The 20,062-nt window shown below is 43.1% G+C and overlaps 1 protein-coding gene across 2 annotated transcripts; it reads right to left on the bottom strand.

Moving 5' to 3' along the window:
* Positions 1–902: 902 nt before the first annotated feature.
* On the bottom strand, positions 903–8,398 carry PPP1R14B (protein phosphatase 1 regulatory inhibitor subunit 14B). 2 transcript variants are annotated; one of them, XM_075187664.1, is made up of 5 exons: positions 8,106–8,398; positions 7,689–7,902; positions 1,480–1,563; positions 1,362–1,394; positions 903–1,190 (listed from the first exon to the last, which is right to left on the bottom strand). In XM_075187664.1, the coding sequence occupies exons 2-5, from the start codon at positions 7,890–7,892 to the stop codon at positions 1,122–1,124; spliced, it is 390 nt and encodes a 129-aa protein (XP_075043765.1). In that variant the 5' UTR covers positions 7,893–7,902; positions 8,106–8,398; the 3' UTR covers positions 903–1,121. The 2 variants fall into 2 exon arrangements, with proteins under 2 accessions (XP_075043765.1, XP_075043764.1); XM_075187663.1 differs by having other exon boundaries at positions 7,689–8,394.
* Between the last annotated feature and the right edge of the window lie 11,664 nt (positions 8,399–20,062).

Below are 20,062 nucleotides of genomic sequence, written 5' to 3'. Positions count from 1 at the left end.
CATAGTTATAACAAACAAATAGTCAAGATTTGTTACTGACCAGTCTGAAAAGTTCCAAGTGTGTATCATGGAGATGAATCACAGCAATGTCTAATATTGTTTGACACTGAAAAGTTGCCATATGTTGCACTCATTTGTCTCCCTCTGTTAAAGCAATCAGCCTAGAACAGAATAAACCACCGGCTGGCTCTTATGATTTGGGGGGACACCACCACTTATTGTGGGTTTCCCCAAAGTAATGGTAGACATTGAGTAATGGGCATGGTGTCTTATGGACAAAAGGTCCACGAGACCTGGATCCTGGAGAGGTGAAATAGGTGCCAACTCTTATGGCACTCCCTAGACACCACCAGTATTAGGGTGCCTGGGAAGAGCATATTGATCCAGGCCCTGTTTATTAATGTAAAAAGAACCAAACTCTGATCAGCCTGGGGTTTGGCCACTTTGGTGAAGAAATACCCTATGTTCCAGGTCTCCTCAAACTCTTGACAGCTAGCAGAGATCTTCCACGTACAGTGTATGTAGCTTTCAATTCATTATGTTAGTCAAAATCAAATCAGTGATGCAATAAGGCTTGGAATAATCGATGTACCATAACAAATAAAAAAGGTTCTGAAAATTGCATCTGTGAATAGCACTCCATCTTCCCAGTCACTAGGCCTCCAGCACACAATTGCACTTGAGCGATTACGTCACGTGCCAACCTTGTCGTGTTTACAATCCACAATTGCTCTCTAGGGTGCCATCACCAAGCAGAGGCCCCATGGGACAGTAGAAGGTTCAGTGTGATAGACAAGTTTGGATTTGTTCCTGGGAGGAAATCGGCCACAGGAAGACCAGTGTTGGCACAGGGTTGTAATAATGATTAACGGAGAGTAGCAAGAACAGATACATAATCAAGCAACACTTAATTACATTTTTATTTAATTAATAAAAGCTTTCTACAAAAAACATCATATAAAAAAAAAAGGTTCCCCTGCATTGCATCTCCAAGTGGACTGCTAGCAGCCACTGACATTCCTTCTGTGCAGTGGGTGCCCTTGACCCTGACAGCCTGCAATACTGCACTTCTACCAGGATGATGTGGAGGCGCTGTCTTCGGTGTCTCACTTGCAAGCGAATCACTTTTTCTGAGGGGTACTCAGCTTCTGCATTCCCTGAATCTTCTCAAGTAACCCAGATATAAAGGCCTGTTTAATGAAGAATTGTGATTAGATTCATTACACATCAAAATCTCTTCTAATCCTGTACAAATATATCTAGACAACCTTTGATATTCTATTATTCAGTAAACTGCCATCTTTCTCCAATATACTACATTCATTTGTTAGTCATGGACGTAAATAAGAATAGACACTCACCTCTGTTGGTTTGTAACAGTCATTAAGAAGTTCCTGCAAAAGAATGGGTACAACGATGTCAGGCAGCTGAAAGATCACAGATAAACCAGGAACACCCAATTACAGCTTCCATACTCACTTTCATTCTCTCTCCCCTCTGCTGATCATTCTCCATGTCTAACAACTCATCCACGTCAATTTCCAGTTCTGGGATTTCTTCTTCCTGCATCGACAGATATATAGGGGGTATAAATTGTCAGCAGTCACAGACATCCCCAACCAGACAATACATCCTTTCCTGCAGGACTACAATGGTAGATACACTATGCACACCTGGGAGTAAATGTATCAACCTGTGAGTTTCTGGCAGGTTTGAAAAGTGGAGATGTTGCCTATAGCAACCAAATTCTAGTTATCATTTGTTTAGAGTATTGTACAAAATGACAGCTAGAATCTGATTGGTCGCTATAGTCAACCAATCAGATTCTAATCAAATCTCTTTTTTGCTATTTTGTATAACTGAATACCACTGCACTGGTATCCCTTGTGTTCTACTGTCTAAAAATGAAAATAAAAAGGTATTTTAAAAAATAAAATAAAGCTAGATGAGAAGTGTGTGCTACATGTAAAGCAGTAATTTTCTTGCAAGCAAGGGAAAAATTTGCATCCTTGCATCGCAATATAGTTTCTCCAGGTGAAAGTCTAAATGAGGCCTAAAATGCTATACATCCCTTTAATCTGTACCCATCTTGCAGTTTGCAAAAATCTTCTTAATTCAATGGGCAGTTAGGAATACACATTATTTAGACAATGCAGGTATAGTGCTGCTCAATGTCTATTTTGTACTTCCTGGTGCATTAGGGTTTATTTAAACAAGCTATTACTGTAAAAAATGTTGTGAAACTGATCTTATGTGATCATTCACAGCCAATGTGTTAATATATAAAGCTGCCAACTTCCGACACTTTGATGATGTCAAAGTTTCTGAGAAGCACAATGAGCATGTTCCTGCCAGTACATAGGATGTTAGCACCCTCTTTAATACCAATTAATTAATTTAGAGCTGTGCAGAAGGAGGCTGATTTTATGCATATTTATGAAAAGGGGAAATCAAGGTAAATATGTGGCTGTAGCACAAGTAAATGTAAGACAGTGGTCTAAGTGCAAATTTAGAAGTGACGATATGGAAATCTAGAAGTAGCGGTATGTAAAATGTAAGTGAATGGAGTTAGACTTACAATGAAAGCAGTAGAAGTGTCAGTATAGCATACCACAGTATCATCATCATTTATTTATATAGCACCACTAATTCCACAGCGCTGTACAGAGAACTCACTCACATTGGAGCTTACAGTCTAAATTCCTTAACATACACGCACAGAGAGATGAAGGTCAATTTAATAGCAGTCAATTAACCTACTAGTATGTTTTGTTGTTTTTTTTTTTTTTTGATTGTGGGAGGAAACCAGAGCACCCGGAGGAAACCCACGCAAACACGGGGAGAACATACAAACTCCACACAGATAAGGCCATGCTAGGGAATCAAACTCATGACCTCAGCGCTGTGAGGCAGAAGTGCTAACCCCTAAGCCACCGTGCTACCAGCCCACTTCCACCACTGCTGACAGATATTTGCTTCAACTGAACTGGCCACCTACACAACGTGGAAGCATCCATTTAGCAGCCTATCAATTCAGTAGGAACTGGTAACATCACTTTCCACAGATTAATATTGATGAGGCCTGATATTCATAAGGTATTGGATCCTAAAGAATGGATAGCCTACATTCTCATGATTAGTACTACAGTCTATAATATGTGGCTCCCGGAACGAGATACACACACATTCATAAGCAACAGATGAAATCTCTTAGTGGTGTTAGCTTCCCACGTTTATCATTACTTATTGGGGGTGGTAGAGCATCCCAGTAACTCCCTCTTACAGTTTAAGGGGCTCCGAACAGTACACGCTGATGCTTTTTATAGAAAACGTATTGAGCCAACATTAAGATTCATAATTATTATTATACAAGAATTAAGCACCATTAGTTTAAATATGGGAAAGTGAAGAAATCCAAAATTTTATATGGATGATGCGCTATAAACCTTTCTAAATGAAAGTTCCTTGGCATGTAAATCAGTGGTACTAGATTATACTTGAAGACACTATACTGTGCGCGTGTGTGGTCTTGGATGTACAATCATCATTTATATAAAGATGTGACAAAGGAAGAACGCTTCTCCTCCGTCCCACTACAACAGTTAGGCTTTGAAGTGGAAGACGTTCTGTTCTCGCTTAGCATGACGTCACTGGAGGGTGCAGCATTCAAATGGTCCTGTGTGACACCACAGATTCTCAATTGCACAAGTAGACAGGTCGCTGTTACTAACAAGATCTGCACACCCTCCTCAAGTAGTCTGTGCTGCTGTGAATATTTCAATGGTCTGATGGGCTACATGGGTTGACTATCCCTACATACTTTAAAACTGGTGACAGAACAGGTGAAGATGAACACTGGTTGGATGCATTAACTTGGATTTATACAGAAATGCAGCCGACACCAGTCATCCAGCACAATATTAACAGGAACTTCACATTACTAGCCTGCGCTGTTAAGGTTTAGATGTCTGGCTACAAGTCAGTTCAACCATTCTCACATTAATGCTGAACTGAAATACTCTGTCACTATATCATTATACTCCTTTTATTGTCTACAAGTGGTTCTAACTCCGCCCACATCATCTATTTGTCTGTGTGTATCAAGCTTTGTGGTAAGAATGGAATAGGTGCTCTGACCTTCTGATACCTTAATGAGTGCACCAAGAGACAGAGTGCCTATGTGCATGAACTCTGGACATTAAAACCATACATGCTGCATCATACATTCTCGTATGGTTAGTTCCACTTTGAGTATGTATAAGTAGTTTTTCTGTATGAAATGTAGAGGTTCAATGTGCAGTGGATGACATGCACATTCTGTGGGTGTTAGAACATCTAGTATTTAATTGTTTGTTGATGTGACTGACACACACATTCACAAATGCTCTGTTCCAACAAGTCACACATCCAGAAATACACTGTCCGAATAGTACACATACATTGCCTCAGTCATACACATACACTTATGTCTACTCACTAGGCTCAACGACTGCTAAAGAAAACTGAGCAACAGAAACATGAGGCTATAGCCATATGTACAGCATATGAGGTTTTTCTTGGTGGTTGAGACAGATGCATTTATAAAGTACATTCAGACACCACAAGTAGTATACAATACAATACATGCATTCCTACTATAACAGATGTACATTGAGCCCCATGTATGTATTACACACCAAGCTAAACACACAAGCGTTTAGCCCCAAACCCTCACATGATGCTGTGACCTTCATGTGAGTCTGTAAGTGGTGCAGCTATCTACTAACATCTACCAGCTCAACTCTTGGGGACAACCACAGCTTACAAGCAATGTCTGGTCTGCAAGTGTTTGGGGTCACAAAGGTGTAACCAAAGATTATTTATAGTGATAATAGCTGGAGAGCTTATAAACGGGCAATAACAGGAGGCAAGTAAATACAACAATATAAGCTTTGGAGTCGTGAACTGTAACCTGTGGTTATTAGTGGTAGTGGTTGAAGCAGAGTTGGATCATGCATTAGGCAACCTAGGCTACTTGAGGCAATGGGTCACTCATGGACTGTGTGAGGTGCATGGTAAGCAGTGAGTCATCCCCAGTCTCAGCCTGTCTAATGATAATTACTAATTCTAATTACTTTGCAGGTTTACCCGCTACTTTAAAAAAATGTGGTATAGATACATTTTAAGAAGAATGTAAGAGACGGGTGATATATTTCAACAAAACCTTTTTACTTTGAATAATTGCGTACCATAATCCTCCCTCTGCTAAGGTTTAATTAAAGGGCATGTAAACTCACCATGACATTGAAATATCAATGAATGCGTAATGCTTCACTAAAGAATAGACCTAAAATAACTGGTTGTTCAGCAGATGTTGTACCTCTGCTTGATAGTCATTCAGTTCAAGTGCTATTGAATGAATGAGAACGCAGCTGAAACCGAACTTTAAATGTGGATCATTGATCACAATGAGAATTGTAAGGTTGACACGGTCACTTGGGGGGAAAACACAGGGTGTATACCACTGTGCACATACCCCAAAGGTAAGAGCTGTGGTTTTGCTGCCCAGAGTTAGGTCATTTAAGACCTAATTAGCCACAAATTGCTACATGTACTGGACCAAAAAGATTGTAAATCCCGATCAAAATTTGATCACTCGTGGATAGAAGGCCCCATTAACTGTGCTAAACCCAGCGCCCCATACAAATGTGACAGACCTGACCGCTCTGTGTGGATAAGCCAAACAGCTGGATCGGACCGTATATATAGTGGATCTAAATGCATCTAGCATGCGCTCTGATCCATACTTTGCTGAAAGCAGATCCCTTTATATATCTGTCTAGAAGAACAAAGCTTCTCGTTCACTGGCCCAGAGTGATGGACACAGCAACACTGGTATTGTGTTAATTGGGGTCTATAAGGACAAATTCTAGCTGCATTCACCGCATGATGGAGTGTGATAGTTACACATGTGAACCCTTAGCTTTGAAAATACAGCCATACACCTTGATTACATTACAACCCTCTGCTCATTCTATAGGACCAATTCCAAGATTTTATCACACAACATTTTCTAAGGTACAGTATTTTAAGCTATTAGCACTGTGCAGTAGTTTTTTTTTTACTTGTGTATTACAGTTTTTAGTACAGTAGATCATGTTGTAGTAATACAGAAGATCCAATATACATGCTGGAAAAAAATTTCAACATAATAAACCACTGTGGTCAGGTTTAAACTGTCTTGTTTGTCATTCATAGAAGGTTTGGGTGTTTTTAGACTTCTCCCCTTATATCAAAATTTGGCACATATTACACTCACTTTTGTTTAAAAAAAAAAAACCATGGGTGTTTGAACATACATGTCACATTGATTGATATTTTTCTGCTACTTGGAAAAATCTCAGTATCAAGTCATGTCAGATCTTAATTTTAGAACTGTAGCTGCTAACATGTTGCCCTAACCATGTGGTTTGTTTAGGCCTCACTAGAATGCAATAAAAAAATGAAGCCATGGAATGGATCTGCGGACAACTGGCAAAGTAAACTAAAGAGTTAAATAGTGCTCTGGACACTCCCATTACAGTATGCCAAGCTATATATATGTCCCCACAGGAGGAAACGTAACCATGTACATCACAAATTATATGTAAAAACATACAAACCGGTCATTACACAGGCATAAACAAGAATTCCTAACTTTCTTGGAGACAGACACAAGTTAATTCTAGTGGTGGAAACAGTTATAGAGAACTTAGAAGTAAATAAAATAGTCAAAGGAGCCTTAAATGTAACAGTTCTATAAATCTATGGGAAATACCCTTCAAGATAGCAGCCAGATGCTATAACATGGCACCGTGTAGACTACTAAAGAGCAAAATACACATCACACTTCTGTCACTAAACCCATTTCCATACACATACAGCTCTTTACCAGACAGAGGTATATAAACATATGTTGTATAATTACGTAATTAATATTTATTATGGCTATGGAGAAGTCACCATTTCCCAGTGTCTCCAAAAAGAAAAATAAGATTGCAAGCTCTATGGTGCCGTGAAAACAGGGTATCTAAGAATCAAATTAACTGTAGTAGCACATGTAATACATTAATTAACGCATTAGACAGACCTGTTTTTGGAAAATCTATTTTTTAAGTGGCCAGAAAACACATTTTAAACAATATTCCTAATGAATGTTCAGTTTTTAGAATTGGTTTAGTAGTATTGACATTTATGGAACCCATTGAATTGTGAATGTTTTTTTCTTGCAACCATTAACTTTGTGCAGCAATGCCACCCACTTCAATGTCTATTTGCCTCTGTCACATGTTGATGACAGGTGTCCCCAGCTGTTTCTAGGACTCAGGATGGCATCAGCAAACACTGGCAGCTCACACACCCTGTTATTGCCATTATACAGGATTTGCTCACAGGGCATTGAATGACTTTCCTTTGACTAAAGTGAATAAATCACTAACCAGGCCAGAGGGATATTAATTGTGCCCAGAAAACGCCCAGTTTAATTTACTGGCACAGGAAAATGGTCAGTTGTAATCTCATTTACTGCACAAAAAGGATTAGCCATTATACTCTATTAATTGCTTCAATGCTATTAATTGTCTACAATCCCCACCAGAGGAGGAGGTGGTTACACTGAGCTAGAGACAGATAAGTTATTGCCCCATCAGGGGTGGGTGGATTGCCCTCACCTGGCAGTCATACAACCCCACCAGCTGCTCCAGGATCCACTCCTCCAGCCTCAGCCTCTTCCTCAGCTCCTTGCGGTCATACTTGACTGTCACTTTCCCCGGGTGCCGTCTCTCTGGTTCCTCTGCTGTCTCCCCTGGGGACTGAAAGTAGACACGCGGGGAGGTGGGATGGGGGCTGGATCCGGGGCTACTGAGGGCGGCCATGGGGCAACTACTGAGTGGAGGCAAGAGACAGAGGAGTGACTGAGAGAGGTCAAGTGACAGTCGGCGAACAAAGACAGGCCCTCAAAAAATGTTTTTAAGGACTGTCTTCTGAGAATGAATAGGTGACAGTCGTTAGGAAAAGGGACTGTGCAAACTAGGAGAGACAGACACGTGGGTGCCGGGGTTAATGAGACTGCCCTGACCAGTCCATACCGTGGGGGTCTCACTCTACCTTTACTCGACAGTCAGTTTGGGAATATCAGTCTCTTTCTTAGTAAGTCTTTATCCAGTTGTCAGTGGCACTCTCAGCATGGGACACTCTATTCATCAGGCAGCTGTCTCTTCCATAGCTTTTACTGATGCTCTGTCTCTCCCCCACGTGGAATATTCTCTCTGGGCAGCTGCTGTCTCTTTCTCTTCCTGTCTGTCTCTCTATCCTTTGTTTCTGTCCGTCTCTCCTAGTTCCTCCCTCTCCCTGCCTCTTAAAAGGACGCTCCCCCTTCTGGGCAGTCTCTCCCGTGCAGCTGTCCCGTGTATCCCTGTTGTAATGTCTCCCTACAGCTGTCTCTTTCTTACACACTGAGACCCGAGGGGTGTATTCCGTCTGCTCTCTGTATTGCACACTTCTCTGAGTGTCTAACAAAGGATCAGTCTCTGTATACGTGCCGGTGTGGTCTCAGCTGTGCACATCTCTTGTGTCCTGAACTTACCCATCCTATTTCTACCAATTGTTGTCAGTCTTTTAGCCCCATCTACCTCTTACCTTCACCTAAACTGTATCTCTTCTGGCCTGATGTAAAGATCTCTATTGATAAAACATTATTGAATATCTGTCTGACTGCTAAATGTAACATGTTTCTTTCGTTCCGTTGTTGCCTTCAGCTTGTTGCATTCTGGCAATTGTAAAATCTGCTGATAGTAAAGAAACACCACTTATTCTGTAGCAATTAATTAATTGATCACTGTTAATCACCGTTTTGAAAGTGTTGATGAATTAGGCCTTGATCGCTTTAGTTATTGAAGAGCGTTCTCAAAAACTTGAACGTTAATAGTCTAAAAAATTAATTTGAGTGAATCATCGTCATCGCCATTTATTTATATAGCGCCACTAATTCCGCAGCGCTTTACAGAGAACTCATTCACATCAGTCCCTGCCCCATTGGAGCTTACAGTCTAAATACCCTTAACAGTAATAAAAATCAGGACATTTAGCGCATACAGGTTTTTATAAGTAACATACAAAACGTGTCCGGATATAGCCAATCCGCGATTATAAAAATATGTTATTTTTATAATCGCGGATTGGCTATATCCGGTATAAATAGCTGGGGATTTGGAACCAGTCTTATCTCCTTGACAAAGACCGACAGACGGTCAAAACGCGTTGGTGTGATAAGACTGGTGATTGGGAGTGTGGTGAGCGCTATATCATTTATCTGTTTGAAGGCATTAAAACGGAAAGATCTTCCCGGGACTATTAATATCTGATTTCTGTACATGCGCTAAGAACTTGATTTCTGGTAGGAGCAATCACACTCTACTTTATTGTATTTAGAATTTTATTAAAGGTTTGAAGTTATTTAAAACGGTATCACGCTAGATTCTGTCTACTTTCCTTTTATTATTATCATTGGATGTGGATGTCGCGGTTGGAGAGGATAACACTGAGGTGGGAGTAACTCTGAAAGCCCTGATATCGAGAGGAGTCCTTCTGATACCTTATATGCACATATAATCAAGAATTCTGGTAGGAATCCATTTTTACTATTTCCACGGAGGTGATGGGAAGGTGTATAACACTTTGAAGGACGATATTTGCGCTATGGAACAAGTTACTCTCCACAATTTATAAGAGTGGACTTACACTATGGACATATTTTGTATGCTACTTATGAGAACCTGTATGCGCTAAATGTCCTGATTTTTATTACTGTTATTGACATTCTCAGATTGTATACTCTGATATTGGGATTTTGGCTGCATTTAGGATTATAGAGCGCTATATTAGTGCTTGTTTATTATTTTTAGTTTAAATACCCTAACGCACACACAGATACACAAAGACTAGGGTCAATTTGTTAGCAGACAATTAACCTACTAGTATGTTTTTGGAGTGTGGGAGGAAACCGGAGCACCCGGAGGAAAACCACGCAGACACGGAGAGAATATACAAACTCCACACAGATAAGGCCAAATGACCCTGTGTACACACAGGACCTGATTTATCAAGGCATGCATACTGAGTGCAATCTGCGTTTTGTTTAAAACTCATGTATATCAGCTTTACGCACACCTGAATTCATCAAGGCAGGCTACCTGCGCTGTTGAATTCAAGTGTAGGTCTGCTGTGCTCTACTACACTGCACTCCCAAAGCCTATGTGGATTATAATTTCGCAAAAGAGCGCAGAGAAAAAAAATAATATATATTTTCACCAGTTAAAAATAAAGGCATTAATGTAATACATTTATTAGTATGCTGTCAATGTCTACTGAACGTAAAATATATTTTACATTTGCTCCTGATTGTGGACACATGTCATAGCATGCATACAAGACGGTCATCACTAGTACTCAGGACTTAGACTAGCCCTGTATCTGGAGCAAGGCATACAGTAGAAAAACAAGTAACTTTCAGACACTCAAATTCAGACATGGCTGTATGTACTTGACCTTGGCACGCCCCTATTGTACATTGACTACGGCAAAATACCCCATTCCCTGGCAGGGTCACCCCCTGAAGTCGTAGGCTAAATCAAGTGTCCTTTGCTGTCGAAGATGGAGTGGATGAGGCTGCCTTTAATGGCGTGTGTGACAGTTCTGAGTATGCGCAGAGTGATTTTACGTACGATACGCTCAAAATCGGCAGATACGTGCCTTGATGAATGAGGCCCGCAGTGTCTGGCAAGCATTAGCTTTACATTACCTTGTGGCATTCTCATCACTGCCTGCAGCTTTCAGACACTCGGTTCACCATAAAATGCAATGGAGGTTTATGGTAGTGCTCATTACATCAATAGTACACTATGTTGCAGGGAAGCTTGGAGACATCCTAATTGACGTGTTTCTAAGAGTCTGTTAAAGCAAGGACAAAAAACAAGGTCTTACCTTTTTAACTAGCCTTGTTTTTCAATAACGGTGAGCCATTAGGATCAGGTAAGGCAAACCAATATATATATAGTGTGTCTGAACTGAAAGAATTTTTTTTTTTTAAATAAGTCATGTGGTGTGACCATTTGAACTGTTGCTGTTGGGTTGTTGTTTTTTACTCTAATGACATGGATGTCTCATTTTAATTCAGACTAGTTTGAAGGGGGGGCAGAGGGGTCACACTGGCACTAGAGCCAGTTAAGGGGGGTAGCCACACATACACAGGCAGCAGGAGGGGCAGGCAGGGAGACACATCCCCCTTTCACACCTGGGGATTAAGCAGGGCCAGTAAGAGACTGGCGAGAAGGAGCAGGTGGGGGGTTAAAAACTAGTAGGGGCAGGGCCAGGAAGAGAGGGGCTAAGGTATAGCTATGGAGGGGGCAGCAACGGTGCATAATCACCCCACAAAGGTGGCCGTCTGCCGGCTTTAGCTTCAGCGGTTGGGCCCCCACGGGCGGTGTGCCAAGAAAAAATGAGGGCGTGGGGGGCCAGGTGCGGGCTCCGGGGGGTGTGCTTGTGGTGCTCACATGGTGGGCAGGGGCGCCAAGAGGGGGGGCAGGTACAAATTACCAGGGCCTGGGCCTGCCTGGGGGGCCCAACTGCCAGGTAGTTTAAAAAACCATTTAAATGGCTTTTTTTTCCGGCCAGCAGCCAGTTGCAATAACAGGCAGATGAAAATAGCACCATTTCAATACATGATGGGACAAATTCAATTGCCGGTGATGTGGTGCACAGACATCATGCCACGCACATTGCCGGCAATTACGGTAGAAATCTCCACTTATTTTTCCTTGCACCTCTATGGGGTGCGAGGAAAAACGAGCAGAGATTTCTGCCACAATCTCTGCCGCAAAGTGTCCCAAGGATATTCCGGAGACAGCTTGCAGCTAATTAATTTCCCCCATAATGTCATGTTTAAAGAAGCGCAGCCACAGCCCATGTTGGTCATGCCCCCATCACTATGTGGCTACGCCCCCTTAAACGGCACCACATATCTTCTCCTGCTGTGTGTGTGTGGGGGGGACGGGGACAGAAAGTTTCTGTACTGGGACCCTAAATTCCTCTTGGTGGACCTGATGATGGCTGTTCTGCCCACCATATGAGCTTCACAAGCACGCCACCTGGAGCCCGCATCTGGCGCTCCAGGGGACACACAATTTTGTGGCATCGGTAAAAGAAAAAGTACCTTGCACACTGCTTTCCCTGCATTTCCCCAATTGTAAAGCTCTACGGAGTTTGCTGGCGCTATATAAATAAATGATTATGATGATTTGTTGTTGATTTTAAATAAAACTGTGACAGTTATTTACGCAAACACCAGCCTATGCGTTCTTCTTTTCAGTAATTGGGTTTTCTCCTGCTGTACGCCCATGAGTAGGCACATCCAGAGGCAGAACTAGCGAGCTGTGGGTCCTGGTGCAGAGAGACTGGGAGGAATATATATGTTTTCACTAGCAATATATGTATTCTGCTCTGCCCTCTCCCTCGTTAAACAAACCTTCTTTAAGTCCCTCATTTCTTCTCAGTCCTCCCATCCCCGCCACCTCTTTGCCACCTTTAACTCCCTACTCTCTCCTCCCCCCCTCTGTCCCGCCCTCCCTCTCCGCTTCTGACTTCGCCACCTTTTTCTCGTCCAAAATTGAGGCCACCAGACTGAACACCTCCTCCTCCCCTTCCCCCGCCACCCTCATTGCTTCACCTCCCCCCAACAACCAACTCTGGTGCTCCTTTTGCCCCACTACAGGTGAAGAAGTCCGCTCCCTTATTCTCTCCTCCCCACCCTCTACCTGTCCTCTCGACCCTATCCCCTCTCACCTCCTTCGCTCTCTCTCTCCCACTGCCTGTTCTTACCTCGCTCACCTCTTCAACTTATCACTCTCCTCTGGTATAGTCCCCTCCTCTTTTAAACACGCTCTTATCTCCCCTATCCTCAAAAAACCCAATCTCGACCCCACCTCTCTTGCTAACTATCGCCCTGTCTCACTACTCCCCTTCGCCTCCAAACTTCTCGAGCGGATTGTCTGCAGCCGCCTCGCCAAACATCTCTCTGACTATTCCCTCCTTGACCCTCTACAATCCGGCTACCGTCCCCTCCACTCCACCGAAACTGCCCTGGCCAAGGTTACTAATGATCTCCTAACGGCCAAGTCCAAGGGTCTCTTCTCTATACTTATGCTCCTCGACCTCTCCGCAGCCTTTGACACAGTGGACCACCCCCTCCTGCTGAAAACCCTTCTCTCTCTTGGCCTCTCTGGATCTGTCCTTGCCTGGTTCACTTCATACCTTGCTAACCGCTCCTTCTCTGTATCAACATCTGGCTCCTCCCCCCCCACCCTCTCCCTGTTGGAGTCCTGCAGGGCTCTGTTCTCGGTCCTTTACTCTTCTCGCTCTATACTTCCTCACTTGGCGCTCTCATCTCCTCCTTTGGTCTTCAGTATCACCTCTATGCTGACGACATCCAACTCTACATCTCTTCACCTGATCTTTCCCCCACCCTCCTCGCTCAGGTATCTGACTGGCTCTCCGCCATCTCCTCCTGGATGTCAAAGCGCTTTTTCAAAATCAACATTTCCAAAACTGAACTCATTGTCTTTCCTCCTCCCAACCACCCATCCCACCATGACCTCTCCATTGTCGTTAACAACACTACCATCTCCTCTGTCACCCAACTCCGCTGCTTGGGTGTCACCCTTGACTCCTCTCTCTCTTTTGCCCCCCACATTCATTCCCTTGCCCAAGCCTGTCGCTTCCAACTACGCAACATCGCCCGCATCTGTCCCTTTCTCTCTCAGGAGGCCACCAAAACCATCATACACACACTCATCATCTCCCGCCTGGATTACTGCAACCTCCTCCTCACCGGCCTCCCCCACTCTCGTCTCTCCCCCCTCCGCTCTATACTCAATGCGGCCGCAAGACTCATCTACCTCTCACGCCGCTCCTCCTCTGCCTCCCCTCTCTGCCTCGCCTTACACTGGCTCCCCTTCCCCTACAGAATTCTTTTCAAACTCCTCACCACCACTTACAAAGCTCTCTCCCACTCTACTGCCCCTTATATCTCCAACCTCCTCTCCATTCACACTCCCGCCCGCTCCCTGCGCTCGGCCAATGACCATCGCCTCTCCTCCACTCTGATCACCTCTTCCCATTCCAGAATCCAGGACTTTTCCCGTGCAGCCCCCCTTCACTGGAATGACCTCCCTCGCTCCATCCGCCTCTCTCCCACTCTGTGCTCCTTCAAACGTGCACTCAAAACTCACCTCTTTCTCAAAGCCTACCACCCATCCACTTAACCTCAATCTCCTCCCCTCATTCTCCCCTCTCTCCCATTGCCTCAACCGGCTCCTCTTGTGCCTGGTCTGTCAACCCTCCCTTAGGATGTAAGCCCGAATGAGCAGGGCCCTCCTCCCTCCTGTCTCCTCACCTGTTCTTCTGCTCCATGCTTATTGCAGCAGCCTGCCTGGAGTTTCTGAAGTATTGGTATTTTTGTTTCTTGTTCTGTACTGTTTCACCCTGTATAGTCTACTGTTTGTACTATGTACGGCGCTGCGGAAACCTTGTGGCGCCTAACAAATAAATGATAATAATAATAAATAATAATAATATATATATATATATATATATATATATATATATATATATATATATATACATATTGCAGTTAAAATGAAGCATATTGTGGTATAAAGTTTGCAATGCAAAAATAAAAAAATGGTTTCATATTCAATTTTTTAAAATCTAGTATAAATACATATAAAACACGTGAAATGTTACATTTCAACTCTTCCCAATAAGACTAACTTTCTCCTGTCTGACTCAGCATCAGTCCTCCATCTTCTTTTTGTCTGCAGTTAACCAAAATATCACACGAGGCAGGACACTGTCATTGTATCCCCATCAAGTCATCTGCCCTTTCCTGTTATTCTTCAGCCGCACCACCCCTTCATGTCTCTGTTCTCGGCTTCACAACATTTGACTGCTTCCCTTTACAACAGTTCCTTCTTTGTATTTTAAATGCTATTACTACTTCTGCCATTGTCATACTTTATGCTTCCATCCCAATATAACACTCATGTCAGTGCTTTGCTCATATATTACTGCCTCGACTCACCCAGAATACTTGTAGCTTATCCATATTTAGTGGACAGTTTTGATATTAATTGAAGGCCTTGTACTTCGTACAGCTATGGTGCTGGCCACATGAGTGACTCAATACTGTGGTTGCTTTAAATTGCAGCCTGGTAACATTTAAACTGGTCTACATATTTTAAATAAAAAGTCCATTATATGTAGCCAAGATTCATTCCAGTCTCCTCTTCCATTCACATAATCCTATTTTCCCATTGTTGCTACCAGTTCAGTAAATTATAGCACAACCATGTATTACTAGAACCGTTCGATGACAGGCTGGACTGGTCACAATATAGCATGGTCCTGCTGCCAGAGCCAGATTAAGGGCCACATGGGCATGAGGCTAAAAATTATCAGGGGCTTATTGTGAGAAGTGCCGTCCCACCGGAGGTGTGGCCAGTGATATGTGGGTGTGGCCAGCTGTGTGTGGACGAGGCAAGAACCATGGAAAGCAAACCTTGCAGTTTCCTCCAACCACCTACATCTCCATTCAGTCTTCCCTTATATAAAGAGTGCACCACTAACTGGCTCCAGGGCTGCCATCAAAAACAGTGGGGCCCAGTACTAAATAATCTGGCGGGGCCCCCCCTCCTTGGTCCAGTACTAATTAATCTGGCGGGGCCCCCCTCCCCATTAATATGCACCCCTCCATCTTCGCCATACATGTGCCCCCTATCCCTGATCACAGTACATTCCCCCCCACTCCCTCATCACAGTAAATGTTCCCCTCCCCCCAAAGTAAATGTCCCCCTCTCCCCTCCCCGTAATCACAGTAAATGTCCCCCTTTCCCTCCCCACAGTTAATGTACCCCCTCCCCCCACCCCACAGTTAATATCCCCCTCTCCCTCCCCACAGTTAATATCCCCCTCTCCCTCCCCACAGTTAATATCCCCCTCTCCCTCCCCACAGTTAATGTCCCCTTCTCCCCCCCCACAGTTAAAGTACCTCTCTCTTTCCCCCACGGTTAATGTCCCCCTCTCACCCCCCCACGGTTAATGTCCCCCTCCACCCCCAGTTAAGGTCCCCCTCTCCTCCCCCAGTTAAGGTCCCCCTCTGCCCCCCAATCACAGTTAAGGTCCCCCTCTCCCCTCAATCACAGTTAAGGTCCCCCTCTCCCCCCCCAATCACAGTTAAGGTCCCGCTCTCCCCCCTTCCACAGTTAAGGTCCCCCTCTCCCTTCCCCCTCTACAGTTAAGATCCCCCTCAACCCCCCTTCCACAATTAAGGTCCCCCCCTTCCACAATTAAGGTCCCCCTCTCCCTCCCTCCTTCCACAATTAAGGTCCCCCTCAACCCCCCTTCCACAATTAAGGTCCCCCCTTTCACAATTAAGGTCCCCCTCTCCCTCCCCCCTTCCACAATTAAGGTCCCCCCTTTCACAATTAAGGTCCCCCTCTTCCCCCCTCTCTCTCCACAGATCAGGCCCCCCTGGCTCTCCCTCTCCCCCCTCACTCCACAGTTATGGTCCCCCGGGCTCTCCCTCCCCCCCCCTCCAAAAAAATAATAGCTTATTTACTTACCTTCGCACTCCCAGCCTATCAAAATGGGAAGGCACGGTCGGTGACTGCGAGGCCCGGACAGTACAGGGAGTCTGGACAGACGGAGAGGTCTGTTTGGGTCCCCTAGTCTGTCCGGGCCCTTCACAGCAGTACTGGCCATACCCCCTGGATGGCGGCCCTGAATGGCTCACACAGCATGTATGTAAAGTGAAGAGTGGAAATAGATCCCAGCTGTCCCTCATGCCAGGACAAGCTCCTGGCTGAGACAGTTGAGAGGTAAAGGTATGTTATTTTAATGACCATTGAAGACAAAAATACAAACAATGGTTGATTATTTTTATTTATAAAGTGCATTAAAAAGAAATATATATGAAAAAATGCTCATTTTCATGTTTTTAACATATTGAACAAGGTACAGGGTGCTGATAACTTAAGAAAAATAAATAAAAAAATAAAATTTGAATGGATGTGTGTGTATACACACACACACACACACACACACACACACACACACTGTCTATTGTATGTACTATATTAATCTCCTAATATATACATATTAATATATATGCACACACATGCACAGTCATTGTCCACTTTATTAGGTACCTGAACACCTGCTAGTTAATGTAAATATCTAATCAGCCAATCATGTGGCAGAAACTCAATGCATAGAAACGTACAGTCATGGTCAAAAATTGCAAATGTTGTTCAGATCAAACACCAGAATAGGGAAGGAATATGATCTAAGTTACTTCTACTGTGAAATGATTTCTGGTGCCATGCATACCTCAGAAACTGTTGATCTCTTGGGATATATACACACAACAAATTTACAGAGAATGGTGCCCAAAACCAAAAACATTCAGTGAGCGGCATTTCTGTGGTTGGAAACGCCTTGTTAATGAGAGACGTCAGAAGAGAATGGTCAGCCTGGTTCCAGCTGACAGGAAGGCGACAGTCACTCAATTAACTACTGGTGGTATGCAGAAGGGTATCTCTGAATGCACAGCACATCCAAACTTGAAGTGGATGTGCTACAGTGGCAGAGGCCTACACAGCACTCTTGTGACCACCACACCAGTGGCGGTTCCAGCAGGGGCTTGCTGCTGACAGCTGAACACTGTGCAGGTCCGTTCGGCAGTGACCGTGTGCTGCCCGGCTACTGTGCTGCCGGCAGCCTTAGAAATCAGAAAGGGGGCGGGGCCTAAATCCCCCCCCCCCCCCCTTCCCCCTAAGATTGCCCCGGGTAGAATAAATGTCTAGATCCGCCCCTGCGCCACACAATACATAGCACCCTTGTGACCACCATATAACAAATACCACTCTTGTCACCACCACACAATAGTGAGGGCAACCTTGTCACTTCCACGCAACAGAGAGAGCAAGATATGATTTTTATTGATACAAACAAACTGTGCAGTTAATGTGTGAGAACGTAATTATCAGCTGTTGGTTATTTTCATACCTCCTGACACCTCAAATGGCCAAAGTGGAATGTATAAGATTTGTTATATATAATTATTCTTTCTTAAAGTGTTCATACATCTGAACTTATATAGCAGTACCACTGGACTTATACGGCAGGATCAGTGAACGTAGTTATTATATTGCAGTTACAATGGACTTATAGTCTTATACTGTAGGATCAGTGAACGTAGTTATTATATTGCAGTACCAATGGACTTATACTGCAGGATAAGTGAACGTAGTTATTATATTGCAGTACCAATGGACTTATACTGCAGGATCAGTGAACGTAGTTATTATATTCCAGTACCAATGGATTTATACTGGGTTAACACATTCATAAGATTTTTAAACAATATGACCCTAATCCAGTATTTCAGGCCATATAAAGAGTTACAGACGAGAACTGATCTCCAAAGACACCAGTTTTATCAGTCTTGCAAATCCACAATATAATCACTAAGTAATTACGTGGTTCTACAGCAAACGGCCAGGTGATGGTTACCTGGAAATCACTGTTATCTCCATCCACCACATCTGTTATGAGCAGGGTCTGGGACATGTACAAGATTGAATACATCACCAGTTTCCGTAACAACACTGTGGGGTAAATTTATCAAGCTGCAGATATGGAAAAGTGGAGATGTTGCCTATAGCAACCAATCAAATTCTAATTATCATTTGTTTAGTACATTCTACAAAATGACAGCTAGAATCTGATTGGTTGCTATAGGCAACATCTCTCCTTTTTCAAACCCGCAGCCTGATAAATTTACCCCTGTGACACATTTTAATAGAATGTGGAAATCAACTCTTCTCTTAGAGTTGGTCGCCTCTTATAAGCCTGCAGCATCAAACCCCAAGACGGTACAGAGCCACATACACTGTGTTTTCTTTTGCGGGACTCTTCCTTGGCTACTGTGACTATGAAGTGTCCTACAACTTTCTCATCTTCTAATATGAATAGAATATTGTCTTTTTTTGCAATGTATATTTGGATTTGTGCCTATGCTTCAGATGCTCTAACTAACCAACTAGTGGCTTTACTTTTAATTGCCCTTTTCTTGCCTAGCTACTGTACACCCTTTTATATGCTAATCCATCATAATATGTGATATTTACGTTTGCTTATTTTATTACTACGTGATGCTATCTCAATAAATTGTGTTAAAAAAGAGGTACTAGCAACATTCACAAATATATATGTAAATGTTTCAGAAGCATATCATAAAGAAAAATATTTGAGATAAAGTTATGTTCGTGGGGAGGAGATATTTTTCTGTGCACAGCAGTCTTACTATCATCAATCCCACTCAAGTACACTACACTCCCTTTGACCACTTTTTATTTTTGCAGAAATTGACTGATAACAGAGGTCATAGCAGATTGACAAAGATCATCATCATTTATTTATATAGCGCCAGCAAATTCTGTAGCGCTTTACAATTGGGAACAAACATTAATAAAACAATACTGGATAATACATACAGACAGAGAGGTAAGAGAACCCTGCTCGCAAGCTTACAATCTATGATCTCAAGTTTTGTCTTTACATTAGACAACTTGTATGTTAGGTTTAATGTCCCTGTAAAAAAATTATGTTTGCTTTTGGCATGAGAAGAGTTACAGAGAGAATACACTATTAATAATAATAATAATAATAATAATAATAATAATAATAATACTTAAGCCAGGTTGGGATCTTGAACATAATTTAATAGAGGTAAGACATGATGTATATCTTTCGCCATTACTAATGAATATTTACCTTAAGAGCTTGTGAGCAGATATAAAGGCTGGGCCAGATTAAGGGAATGGAGGCCCCTGGGCTAAGGGGGCCTCCATTTTCCTGTGAGCCCCCCCCCCCCCGTGATCCGAGCAATTGGATATAGTCAATTTGTATTACCTGATAAGGTCCGTCTGTA

This window comes from Mixophyes fleayi, chromosome 10 (assembly GCF_038048845.1).
Source record: "Mixophyes fleayi isolate aMixFle1 chromosome 10, aMixFle1.hap1, whole genome shotgun sequence".
Lineage (NCBI taxonomy): Eukaryota > Metazoa > Chordata > Amphibia > Anura > Limnodynastidae > Mixophyes > Mixophyes fleayi.
This window is presented reverse-complemented; position numbering and strand designations above follow the sequence as displayed.